A 13,857-nucleotide genomic window follows, 5' to 3' on the forward strand; every position below is an offset into this window, starting at 1 on the left:
TGCAGACACCAAGGAACATGAAACAAAACCTGAATGTTAACAAAAAGTGAGCTGTTTAATAGGCCGATTAAAAAACATTACAAAACAAAAGGCACACGGACACTGGGGGAAAACTAACTAGGACTAAACTGGGAAAACTGAATGCTGAACACAAAATACAAAGAGCAAAACCTTAAACGTAGAAAATCCTGGCAACATGGAGACATGAAAACATGATGACCACAACAACAAACATGAACCACACACACACTCATCTCATCTCCATCTTTATTACAGAGTGAACCTGAAGCAGAAACAAGCAGAAACAAGCAGGAACGAGCAGGAACGAGCAGGAGATCACACAGGAAACAGGAGTTAAAACTCCCTGATTTTTACACAGAGTTTGGTCAGAATCATTGGTTCTCGTCCTGGAGCTGTAATACAGAAATGAAGCACATCGTCACAGTCTGGTAATCTGACAGCAGACAGATTAAATATGCTGATAATTAACAAAAAAACCCTTCCTGTTTCTTTCTGAGTTTCAAAATAAAGTTTCCTGGAAAGAGCATGTGGATATTTGGCAAAAACATTACAGAAAACAAGAATTTCTGCCAGAGACAGAAAGTTCTTCCTAATATTTTGTTGTTAATGTGATGTTTGTGCGTCATTCGCCAGTTTGAACCCAGAATTTCCCGTTAATAGTTTCCAGCTTGTTGGACAGAAACACGTCCACAGATTTCAGGGTCGTCTCTGAAGGTGAAAAATGTTTTTCTCCATCATGTTTCCACCTCTGATTCATATAAAGTGGAAAAAAACCAACTTTTTTTTTACTGCCTTCAGGTGATCCTGTGAGTTTCACGTTCTTCGGGTGATCTCTCAGGAGAGTTTCAACCCTCAGCTCTGACTGTCAGGTTTGTGGATGCTCACTCTACATATTCCAGTGTTCCTCTGACCTCTGAACTTCGGTTAGGTGGTGAAGGATCTGAGCCAGGCTCAGCGAGTAGCTGACACCGAACACTGACCTGCTGATGTTTGAGCCTTCATGCATCTTCTACGTAAGAGAGTTATAATCATCTAGGAGGATATGGCTTTCACATTCAGTACATTATGTTGGAGTATTTAATACACAGCGTGTGTCAGAAACAGGTAAAAGCTCAGTGAGTTAAAGCAGCTGATCAGAGCAACGCTGACACGTTTAGTCGTGCTGTCCACAAACCTTTGTGCTGTCTTTGTTTTGATTACTTAGATACAAACAGCAGAGCAAAGAAACGTCTTTTTATAGATACAAATGATTATCTGATGGCCAGAACGTCTTTCTGTCACCAGTCGATTCAATAACATATGTGTCAGAAAGGTGTTAGGATGCATTCCCGAGTCCTAAAAAGCTAATGACTCAAAAAGCATTCCCAAGAGACATCAGGACATTGGCCATTAGGTCAATAAACCATCCAGGAATCAGCTGGTGCGGTTCACCTGGCTCAAGCTGGAAAAGACTGCAGCTAGCACCAGCAGATGGAGGAACCGACTGCAGGTCCTGAACGAGCCAGCCCAGTCCATTAAAACTGCTAAAGCACGCACACCCTAACCTGGTGCAGGTCTGCAGGCCTACTCGGCGTTGCTGTAGCAGTTCCTCTGGATGAAGTTAGGTGTGCCACCAACAGGGGTGGGTGGAAGTTATTTACAAGTCTTTGAAAGAGTCCTGGAGGGCTCTGACGTTCACATCGGGCTGTCCGTGGTCATTGCTGAATACTCGGTTTCTGAGACATGCGAGGCATCGATGAGCCTGGTGAGCCCGGTCTTGGTGGAGTACTTGAAGATGAAGGCCTTCATGAGGTCATAGCGGTAGTTCCTGTTCAGGGAGTTGTACAGGATGGGGTTGACACAGCAGTGGACCAGCGAGAAGCACTGTGTTAGGTGCAGCGCCACGTCCAGGAAGTTCTCCAGCCGGCAGCTGAAGGGCAGGAGATTCAGCAGGGACAGGGTGTCCAGCAGGAGGGCCGCGTGGAATGGCAGCCAGCACACCAGGAAGACTACAATGTACGTGAGGATGAGCCGCCGGCTGACACGCCGCTCCTGGTCTGAGGTGGGAGGGATGGCCGTTGCCAGGAGTAGGTAGAAGATGGTGATGACAGGGAAGGGGATGGCGAAGCCGAGCGCAAAGAAGCTCAGCTGGATGCCCACCATCCACTCCTTCGGGTTGCTGGGCGGGTACACTGGACGGCAGACGGCGCCATCATAGTGCGCCGACTTCACCGCCTGCAGGAAGTAGGTGTCTGGGACGGAGGCCACCAGCGCCATCATCCAAACCAGAACACAGACCAGCCGGCGCACCACCTTCTTCCTGCGGCTGTCGGGGGTGTCGGCAAACAGCGTGACGGACAAGTAGCGGTCGACACTCATGCAGGCCAGGAAGAAGATGCTGCTGAAGAGGTTAACGCTGAAGACCAGGTGAGTAAGCTTACAGACGGATTCTCCAAACGGCCACTGACCGCCCTTCAGCAGTGAGGTCACCCAGATCGGCAGCGTGGCCACGACGCACAGGTCAGCTATGGCCAGGTTCAGGATGTACAGGTGTGTCTCGTAGCGGTTCCTGTCGGATCGCAGGTTGACCCAGACCACCAGGGCGTTGGCGGCGAGGCCCACCAGGAAGATGAAGATGTAGAGGACGGAGAGGGTGTGAAGGAAGGCGGTTTGGTTGACGGTGCCCGAACACCTCAGCGCCTCCACGTGGGACAGGTTATGGTCAGCGGAGGTCAGGTTCAGCTCCTCCCACAGCTCAATGAGCTCAGAGAGGTCGTTAGCACTCAGACTCATGGCGACGAGGTTACACCTGGAAAACAGGGAAAGTCAGAAATATTAAATAAATAAAGAACAAAGATGTATTTTTGATAACAATACATTTAAATTAATGCACTGAATAAATTTCACATAATAAAAATAATAATAAATAATATGAAAATGTCATAATGAATAAATAAACCCCCAAAAAACATAATTCATAAAAAGGTACAAACTGTGTTTGACTATGTGAACGTAAAGTTTTCTGAAAGTATTCAAATTAAAATCTTGATGTCCATTCAGCCCACAGACGTCAGGCTTGTTTATAAGAACAGTGTTTCCCACCAAACTCCATTCAAAGATTCTGTAATTTAAGAATTTTCTTTGCGCTCCCAAATAAAGATTAAAGCGGACAAAGATGAACGGGAGGTCGTATCAGGCGTATTGATTACAAGCAGGTTCAGGACTCCTGCTGACAAACTGTGGCCCTCCGTCAACTCGACCACACACACTGAGGACACCAGCAGCTGGACAGACGGACGGACGTCAGAGCAGGTCAAACATCCAGACTTCATTAACAAATTGAAGTGACTGAACCAACAATAACGTCAGTGTGTGATCACCAGTGATCAATAACATGTGAATGATCAGTGCTGAGAGGTCTGAAGGTTTTACTGCTGCGTTTTTTTTCCTGCTCCCGCCTGAGCAGAAAAAAGATAACCACGTCTTCCTGTTCTAACCCTCGGGAAATTCATCAGGTGCAAAATCACGAACTGAAGATCAATAAGTTTGATTTGGCAGTGAACACAGATTTAACACAGGAAATAATAAAAGACTAATATTGGAAACAAGACACGTGCTGATTGTTTGGATCAATAATCTGTTCTTCTGCTGCGAGTGAAACTCTCACCAAACTCCATTAAAAAATTCTCCGATTTAAGGATTCTTTGACTTTTGGATGTTTGGGAGGGAATAAAATCTATAAGATATCAGCTTATTCCTGACAAAATGTTAGTGAAAATCAAAAACCTGTCATATTTTATTAGTTAAAAAGTCATTATGAATAAATGGTCTTAAACGTCTCATTCTTCTGCCTCTAAAACTCCTACATCATAACATCGAAAGCTTGACTTTCTTACTTTAGTTCTTTTTAATCAGATCAACATTACTATGAATAATTCTTCCTGTGGACTCAGAGCATATTTTAAGATTAAAACTGATCTTTATGAGTCCACGTTTGTTCTGAGAACATTAAAACCAGAGAAGAAAACTGAGCCCTCAGACAGCAGACGGAGGATGAAAAGGAGGAGTGTTTTATTGCTGCTGCACATAAAAACTCTGTAGGGTGCTTTAGACTGAAAGGTCATGACCTTCAAAATCAAATTTTACTGCAGCGCTGTGACAAAGAGTCAATTAGCTCTCCAATAAAACTCTAACCGGTGTCTTTTAGACAGAAAGTCTCAGATTTTACCAAAAAAAAAAGCATCTAAGAGCTGAGCTCAGCACCAGTCCACACACACACACCTCAGTAGGCTTTAATGCATTACAGTAAATATGAGCTCTTTATCATATGACTTACACACAGGTGTGCATAGGTAAGCACCAGCTTTGATGCTTTAAAAGAGTGGAAGCCAACAAGGCTCAGCGCAGCTGTTTGAAACATCTGGATGAACCTCCAGCCACAGACACACTGTTACATCTGTAATAAGTGACGTGTCTGTGTAATAAAGCAACGTGGGTCACACCTGTGTTTACCTGCCTCGTGCTGAGTCCTCATACATACAGTCAGCACAGAGCTCCATTCAAAGGAAATCCAGGTCCCTGAACGCAGGGTGAGCCACCAATCAGAGGGCCATAAATTGGCCTCAGCGCCCTCAGAGCCAGAGTCCCTTCAAAAATCCCCTAAGGTTTGTTTGGAGTTTGAGGCATTTCAGCATGAAGTGTGAGGCCTGAGCGCGCGCACAGCCCCCTTTGTAACTGGCTCAGGCGCCGTGGACACAGCTCTGCACAGACACACTCTTTAACCCTTTAATCCCCGGATCTTCCTACTGCAGGCGCAGATCTCATTAAGATCCACGGCAGTTCACGTGCCTGCGCACTGAAATCATCTCACCTGCAGGCACGTGCACGCTACAAAAACAGCTCATGTTGGCGCGTGCACACGTTAGCTACCTGTGTGCACGCGCGCTGAGCTGACTGAGTACTGCGGGTTAAAAATGCGTTAAAACGTCCGCTAAGTAAAGTTTGCTGGTAAACACAACCTGCCTAATGCAAACACGAGTGTTCGCAAACGGACAAGCCGCATGCCGAAGGCACGGGGCGACTCCAGCGGCTCGTGGGAACTTTTAGCCGTCCGCATGCATGAGACCGTGCACGTGCCCGCACAACTAAACTTAAATAGGACATTTTTTAACCCGAGTCTGGCTAAGCCGCTGCAGAAATAAGCTTTTCCGATCGGCTTTAGTGGAGCACAAACTGGAGCAATATCGAACTCCATTTAAAAAAACGCCTGATTTAAGAATTGTTTGCTCGATGGTGAAAGTAAAGTAGTAATATTTAAGAAGACTGATGACAGGCTTCCTGTCGGCGCAGAGTCCGCTCTGCTTCATTGCCCGTTCATCTCGGAGTCACACCTGATGCTATAAACAGCTTTTACCTGCATCCCTAACCTGTAAAAACGTCTCTTTTCCCAGCGGACCCTGGAGCGGACATCAGCCTGAACGCTGCACAACTTACAGCACAAGAAGGGCGGCTCGGTCCGGATCAGTCCGGATCCACGGCGGGTCAGAGGGCACAGAGTCCGGCAGAGGGTTGCAGGCGGTCTCCCCGGGTCCCCCCACACTCTGCGGTTTAAATGAGAGAAGAAGAAGAAACGCCCACAGAGGCAGCCCCACTGTGCGTGATTTATTACAGCTTCAGCTGCGGAACAATGAAACTGCGGAGGCGTGAGAGAAAGCGCCAAAAACAAAGAGGAACGGAGGAAAGGAAGAAGGACCTCTAAACTTAAATAGTACATTTTTAAAACCGAGTCTGGCTAAACGTGACAGCTGCTGCAGAAATGAGCATCAGGAAGAAATAAAACATCCACTATTAAAACTGGTCAAATAAAATATAACAAAATAAATAAATTCATTACAAATAAATGCATAACAATCTTGTTTTTATTAAAAGTGAAGTTAAATTTCATAAAAAATATTTAAAATTGAATACTATGCAAGAACTACATGGTAATAATAAAAAATAAAATAGATATGATTGTATTCTATCAGTATCATCAATAATTTACTGCATATTTATTTATCTTTTATTTTCACATGTTAAATGAACCACATTAATAAAGCTCTGATGGCATCTGTAGCTTGGACCATCAGTCCGTGCCAGTCTGTGACCTAACCCAACCTCTCAGCAGTCCCCCCTCTGCTGTGTGGGCTCAAACAGGAAGGCCTTCCCTGATAAACACGTCTGCACGCAGCAGGTGTTTCTCTAAAACCTGTTCACTCCTGTCAGCACTAATGGAGCCTTTCCAGATGTGCCAGCTGTCAGCACCATCAGCAGCATCTAACACTGATCCCTGCACACAGAGATTCCTCCAGATTTTCTGTCTGTGGATGAAATGACATTCTACAGATGATGAGACTTTAAAACTGAAACTGTTCCATCTAAGATGCTCTTCTTATACCCAATCACAGTATGGACCTGCTGCCAAATAACCTTTTCAGCTGCTAAATGTTTCTACAGCTGTTTCTCCTTAGTCCCACCTACTTTTACAAGTTTATGTTGCCTGGTTACTTTCTGAGACATTTTTCAGCCACCAAGTTCAAAATAAGCTCAGTTTTCTTTCTTCTAATGTGAATAAAATGTTCTGTTATTCATCTTTGAAACGTTTCACAACTTTTTCAGGACTGAGTTGAAAAACATCAAATTAAACCAGGTTCTGTGTGGACCACAGTGTGGAGTGATTTGGGTCAGAATTTCAAAGTAAAGTCCAGACTGTATTTTAAAGATGGCTGTCACTCATAGACTCTGAGCTGTACTCAGAAACATCCAAATAAAATCCAAGAATTCACCAAAACGGAGCTTCAGACATTCAGTCTTTTATTGTGAAGGAGCTAACACTGTTGCAGCTTTAAAGTGAAGGATTTTAAAATAAAACCACAGGCCCTGGTGTGCTGTGGTGTTAAAGGCGTCTGAGGCAGGTTTGAGTGTAAACTCTACAAACAGGAAGCCAAACAATGAACACAGCTGAGTATCTGAATTCACAAACTTTATTCATAAAAATAGTGAGCTTCCTCCTCCTCGTCTTCCTCCGCTCCCTCAGAGGAACAAACACCGAGGATTCCCACAGACGAGGAGGAGGAAGGGGGGGCTCCCGGGCCTGCTGGTCACTGTGGCAACCGGCCGAGGTCTTCAGGTATCCAGATTCCAGGGCTCAGTTTGACCACAGGAGCTCAGCGAGCCCTGTCTGACCTTTGACCTGCAGCACACAGCTCATGTCAGCAGCAGCAGTTTGACCAAACACAGCCAATTAACTGCAGCTATAGACGGCAGCAGGAAGGTCATGCCCCCAATAATCAATGATCAATAATCATCAGTCATCATGAAAATAAATACAAATATTCACAGAAAGAAAAATATTTTAAAAAAGAAGAAGTAAAACATTTAAAAACATAAAACAGATAACAATAAATAAAAATAATTATTTATAAATGTATAATGAATCAAATAACGTAAGTAAAACAAATAAATAAAAAATAAAATCACGAGAAAAACACAAAATAAATATAAATATTCAGGAAGTTTAAAAATAAATAAAACAAACACAGAAAATAGAATAAATAAAATGACAATTAAAATAAGATGATAATAAAAATACAGTACTACTGATTAATAAGAGCAACAATAACAATAATAATTGTAGTGATGATGATGATGATGATGCTGTGCGAGGTCGCCTTAGGCTGTCTCGGATTTTTGTGTTTATTATTGTGATTTTATCGTCCAGCTGCACGCCGTCCTTTGCAGGAAGTTGACGTTTCCCAACAGGAAGTGCTCATTCAGCTGCACCTGGAGCACTTCCTGCCTTGTCCTGAGAAAATGAAGCTTCACACACACACACACACACACACACACACACACACACACACACACACACACACACACACACACCTGGTCCTCTGAGTGTGTGTGTGAGACAGGAAGTGGAACAGAAGTCAGTGTGTGCACACAGAGCTGCCACAGACTCACCTGACCTCACCTTTTGCCTCTGACCCACCAAGATGCTAACAAATACTTATTATACCACTACTAGTACTCAGTACCAGTACTTCACACCGTGCTAACAGCACCACAGGTACTGCTGCTGCTGCTCAGTGTGGAGAACTCAGTGTGTGCTGCCCCCTGCTGGCTGCTCCACCTCACATACAACAACAATAATAAGATTATTTGTTTATAGCTATAGTTACAGTACGTACACATGTTCAAATACACACACACTGTGACTTCCTCCATATATCATAATTTAGCAGGTCATTTACTGAGCTGAAGGTTGGTGGTTCAATCCCTGGCTCCTCCAGTATGCATGCCAAGTATCCTTGGGCAACATACTATCCATCGGAGTTTAGCTTAGAAGTAAGTGACTGGGTGAATGTGGCATGTTGTATATCTTTGAGTGCTCCGTACCAGAGATGGGCAGTAACGCCTCACAAGTAACATGTTACTGTATTCCGATTACTTTTTTAAAGTAAAGGGATTACTATTGCAAAAAGATAATTAGATTACTGTTACTTTCCCGTAAGCATGCTGCATTACTGCGTTACTAAACAGTGATTTCATTTGCGAGAGTGTCTCATGGCAATGACGTAAGCGACTGATTACATTTTATATGATGGATTATGCAGAAAAAGTAGAATTGGGCTGAAAGATCTATTGTTTTATTATCTATTCAGGTTGTAAATTACGTTTTTAAAAAGGAACTAAGTACTTTTGAAAGCAAGTAATCAGTAAAGTAATGGGATTACTTTTGTGGCAGTAATCAGTGATTAGTTACTGATTACTTTTTTCAAGTAACTTGACCAACACTGCCCGTGACAGTAGAAAGGCTCTATATAAGAATCAGTCCATTGACCATTTGCAAAATTCGACTCGTTACTTTTTTAAAAGAAAAAATTAGTTTAACACATTAGATAACATGCCGCCAGTGGAGTTTTCGGTAACCTTTTTACCAATCAGATGCAGTCACATGACCAGTTTGAAACTGTGGCGGGCAGAGCGGCCCAAGCGTTTCAAAGTAGCGACACACGGAAAGAAGAAACATGGCAGAGCCAGTCGTCTACGTTAGAGCTGAAGAGGATGAACACCCTTGGCCTCATATACTAAGAATGTTTCTCTTAAAAGCAGCACAAAAGAACAGCTGTGTCTTCAGCGTCGGTGTCTTCAGTGAGAGCCAAAACAAACCAACTTTTCAGCGTGAAACAACTCAGCTCGTGTAACCTGAGGAAACGGTAAGTTTTCTCTAAACATCTTTTAGCTGTGGTTAGCTGGATGTCAGTCTTATGTTACAGCAGCTGTGTCGAGCTCGAGCTGCGAGTCATATTGTCGGCGCTGCGTTGTAGTGAGATAAGTTTGTGGGTGTTTTGTGCAGCATCAGCTGTCCTTTTAGCTGCTCGCTGGTTAGCTAGCGTGAGCTATAAGCTAACATCTAGCCTGGTTAATGACGCTAGAGTTCAACGCACATGCAAACAGCTCGTCTCTACTGCTTTAACTGTTAAAACAGAAGCAATACTGCGGCTGACAGGGTTTATTATGTGAAACAGCAGCTTGTTTAGTTTAAACAGTCTGCATTAAGCTGGGCAAACACTGCGATTTTTTTAAGTCGCGTTATTCAGCTCCTGCTCAAACTGTACAATTGAATCGCAGAGGTTAGAAGTTCATAGGTCACGATGCAGGTCTCACACTATACGGCCTGATGCTCTGATGCGACCTGAGTGCTCAAACTGTGCGTCCATAACATGAAGCTTATCATACAAAATCTGTCCCTCGCTCTCCGTCTTTGTGTCTTTCTCTCACACACTCACACACCATCAACTTTGCTAAATTACTGATGAAAAACATTGACCAGGCAGCTGTGATTGAGCAGCAAAGTCCATCCAACTATTTTCACGGTTGTTGCGGTCGTGATAATTTTGTGAGGCCACAGCGAAAAGCCTCGGATAAGGAAGCGTAGAGCTGCCACCAAGGCAAAAGAAAAAATAGAGCTATATCACGTTATAACGTGAAAGGTTTATTGTTCTAACAATAAACCTTTAATGTTTGTACATTAAACTATCATGTTGGTACAATATACCTTTCATGTTTGAACAATATAATATCACGTTATTACCAGTGTTGGGGAGTAACGGAATACATGTACCGCCGTTACGTATTTAAAACACAAAATATGAGTAACTGTATTCCGTTACAGTTACCGTTTAAAAAGGTGGTATTTAGAATACAGTTACTTTGTTGAAATAAATGGATTACACGGCGGTACTTCCCTGTTTCATATTGTGGCGGGTCAGGACTGTTTGGGTTTTGTTTGACAGCTACGTTCTGTTGTTCCAGGCAGCGTTACGGTTGCCATGGTTACAGGGTGACGCTCTCTCTCTCTGCGTGTTTCCTGGGTGAGAGAGGCCTTTTTTGTTGTTGTTGTGCTAAGCTAACAGGCAGAATGCTACAGGTATAGCTCTAAAGAATGTAGCATCATAGTCAACACACCACTGCACCAGAGGATGTCGGGCCCTCAGACCACCCTCATGAAGTCTGGTCAGGAGAGACAGAGAGGGAACATCAAACACGAGAAACACAAGAGGCAGTAAAGATGGCAGACATGATGACATAAACCTAAAGATTACATAACAAACCTAAAAGCAGAAAATACAAACACTAAACGTAGAAGAAATACAGTCACGACAACCAGAAAGATCAACATACATAAGTCTGGGTCACAGAGATCCAACTGTGGGTTTCCTGTTTTATCTTCAAGGACACAACAATGACGATTCATGTTGATATTGATGAGACATCATGTTAACAACTATGTTTATCAGTGTCTGCTATCACTCACTTTTTAAATAAAGTTTAAATAAATCACTGCCCATGTGTTCCCGGTGAACAGTCACTAGAGGGCAGCAGAGCTCCCTCACACTCACCTGAGACTCAGAAACATGTCATCACTCAGGTATTTACCTGAACCACAGGTGTGATCAGTCCTGTGTGTTTACAGGGAGAAAACAAACCAGGTACCATTAAAAAAAAGTCCATATTTAACATCAGGAAAAGGGAAAGTTTGGAAAGGCCTTCAACTTTGGCTACCAAGGATCTTCCACTGATGGATAAATCCCTTTGAAGCCAAAGATTAAATCTTTGTTGTATTGAAGTTATGAGGGTCTAAATTTTCAGATAATCTAGCATCTTGGTCTTTTTGAATGATAATACCAAGATATTTAACCTTATCTTTAACAGGAACACCTGATATAATTGTATCTGTGCAGAATTTAGCTGTGAAAAGATCACATTTGGGAATGTTGAGTTTGAGACCAGAGGCTATGGAGAAATTTTGGATGACTTTGAGAGCTTCACCAATTTGAGATTTATCCTTTTAAAAAAGTGTTGTGTCATCCGCTAGTTGAGTAATAGATAAAGTTCTGCCAGCAACATTACACTGCTGTTTTTAAAATTAATAGAAAGTAACTGCATAAGAAGAAGGAAAAGATATGCCGAAATCGGACAACCTTGACGGATCCCACGGTTGATATCAAATCTTTTCGTTGTACCATACGGGAGTTTGAGCTGTTTGCATCTGCATATAAAGTTTGAATGGATTTTTAAACATATTTCCAAAACCAAAAATATCAAGTGCTCTGAACATGAATACATGTTCAGTGGAGTTGAAAGCTTTATAAAAATCCAAAAAAAGAATGAAACTATTATCTGTGATTAAATCTGAATGATCCAAAATATCAATTACCAGTCTTATGTTGTTTGTTATGTGTCTGCCAGTCATAAAACCAGACTGTGTTTCATCAATAATATCATTAAGTGCACACACATAGCAATTATTTTATGATCATTATTGAGCAGTGAAATAGGTCCAATTTTCTATCAAAAGGACAACTTTTTGAGGCTTAGGAATCAAAGTAATTAGTCCCTGAATCAAGGAAGGAGGGAGCTTTTCATTAGCAATGCTTTCAATATATACTTTATGTAAAAAGCGTGAGAAGTCCTTTAAAAATAATTTGTAAAATTCATAAGTCCACCCGTCATTCCCTGGACTCTTATTAAGTTTCATTTTATTGATAGCACCTTCAATATCTAGTGCTGTGATGAGGGCATCACACATAGTTTTATTATTGTCAATAATTGTTTTAATATTACCTAAGGAATTATAAAAAAAATTCATGACTTCTGTAGAAAAAATAGATTTATATAAAGTTTTATAAAAAAGTTCACAAGTCTTGGAAATCACTTTGATGACCCCATCTGAACAAAGTTTAGTCATGGTGCCAAGTGTATTGTGATGTTTTATAATTTGAAAAAATAGCTAGAGTTTTTGTTCTCCCTCTTAGAGCCGTTTCCTTCTTGACCGCACAAAGGTACCTTTTGCCTTTTAAATATATACATTTTCTAATTTAATGTAAATTTGAAGTCTGTTCCTGTTATCTTCAGATAAATTATCAGGTGATATTGACAGAGCCATCATTTCAGAAATTATTTCCAACTCTTCTTTTTTTCTATTTTTAACTATTTCAGCTCCTCTTCTCATTAAAAGAGACCTCAATTCAAATTTCATGAACTCCCAATTTTTACTAAAAGCATTTTCAACACATGCCTTTTCCAATACTCATCTATTTTTGTTTTAATTTCCTTTACCAAAGAGTCCTTCAGTAGAAGAGAATCATTTAACTCTCAATATGAATTCACTCTTTTAGACGGATTACTGGCATACAAACATATCTTCAAAAGAGTAGTTTTATGATCTGTCAAGGGTGTTGGCAACATTTTTGATTTAGAAACATTTGGATAAAGGATCAGAAATTAACCAATAATCAATATGAGACTGTAAGAAACCTGATCTATTTTTTCATGAAAATTCCTTAATTGTTGGATTCTCCAGTTATCAATTAGGTCTCTTTCCTTTATAAAATCCATCATATAATTGCTACTTTCCTGACTTTTACTCGGCCATCTACCTATCATGTTATTGAGTGAATGATTCCAGTCCCCTCCTAATATAATCTTTAGATTAGCAAATTTACTCATTAAAGACTCGTTTTTTTCATTTACTATAAGTATTAGGTCAGTATTCTCCTGTTTGTTATAGTAGCCGTAACTGTTTCCCAGTAAGAGGGTCTGACCATCAGCAAAATAAAATGTCCTTTCGGATCAGTTTCTGAAGATATATTTTTCCCTTAAACTTTCAGAATCAGTTCCCGCTGGATGGTTTGTGCCATGAGACATCCATAAATCTTCACCCCATCGGGATTTCCAGAAGTTAGCGTCCTTGGGTTCAGAATGGGATACTTGTATGAGACAAAAGTCAGTATTCAAACGTTTAGCATATAAAAACAGAGCCTTCCTTTGGGTATTGTCCCTTAGTCCTCGAGCATTAAAAGAATTAAAGGATAGAGATGAAATTTTGAAAAGTAAATTAACGTTTTACCCTGAGAAGAGTGTGTAAGCTTCAGAGAGAACAGAACTACTCTGTCTAAAAGAGTGCTTCAAAAACGTTTTTAGCAACAACAGCATACTATAAGTCTTTCGAACAATAAGGAAAGAGACCTTGAGGCACATGCGCAAACAGGACTGAAAGGGATTTCAGTGAATTTCTTTTCTGTTCACGAAAGCACGGGCTCCGACGAAGTAGACAATTTTCCCTCCTTATGTGCTTTCTCCACCTGTGGCCATAAGTGGTTGCATCTCTCTCTGTCCTCAGGAGAGAGATCTTCTTTGAAATGGAGCTTCCTTGTCTTCAGGTAGTCAGATCCCTTCACCGCCTTTCAGGTGATGACTCGAAAGTGTCTCATGGTAAATTGCAAGATTATGGCGCTGGGCAATGGCGCAGAA

General features: G+C 41.7%; 1 protein-coding gene across 3 annotated transcripts; it reads right to left on the bottom strand.

The window, feature by feature from the left end:
- Positions 1-35: 35 nt before the first annotated feature.
- Positions 36-5,618, bottom strand: LOC102794046 (atypical chemokine receptor 3-like). Of its 3 annotated transcripts, none has more exons than XM_006791899.3 (2): positions 5,494-5,618; positions 36-2,809 (listed from the first exon to the last, which is right to left on the bottom strand). In XM_006791899.3, exon 2 carries the CDS (start codon positions 2,791-2,793, stop codon positions 1,696-1,698), a length of 1,098 nt encoding a protein of 365 aa, XP_006791962.2. In that variant the 5' UTR covers positions 2,794-2,809; positions 5,494-5,618; the 3' UTR covers positions 36-1,695. The 3 variants fall into 3 exon arrangements, with proteins under 3 accessions (XP_006791962.2, XP_006791963.2, XP_035764157.2); XM_006791900.3 differs by having other exon boundaries at positions 5,427-5,591; XM_035908264.2 differs by lacking the exon at positions 5,494-5,618 and adding an exon at positions 5,414-5,479.
- Between the last annotated feature and the right edge of the window lie 8,239 nt (positions 5,619-13,857).

This window comes from Neolamprologus brichardi, chromosome 15 (genome assembly GCF_056152115.1).
Source record: "Neolamprologus brichardi isolate AB-2024 chromosome 15, ASM5615211v1, whole genome shotgun sequence".
In the NCBI taxonomy this organism is placed as follows: Eukaryota; Metazoa; Chordata; class Actinopteri; order Cichliformes; family Cichlidae; genus Neolamprologus; species Neolamprologus brichardi.

What these genes read in the sequence shown, in the direction of transcription:
- LOC102794046 (XM_006791899.3), bottom strand. Translation starts at nt 2,793, where the DNA reads ATGAGTCTGAGTGCTAACGACCTCTCTGAGCTCATTGAGCTGTGGGAG.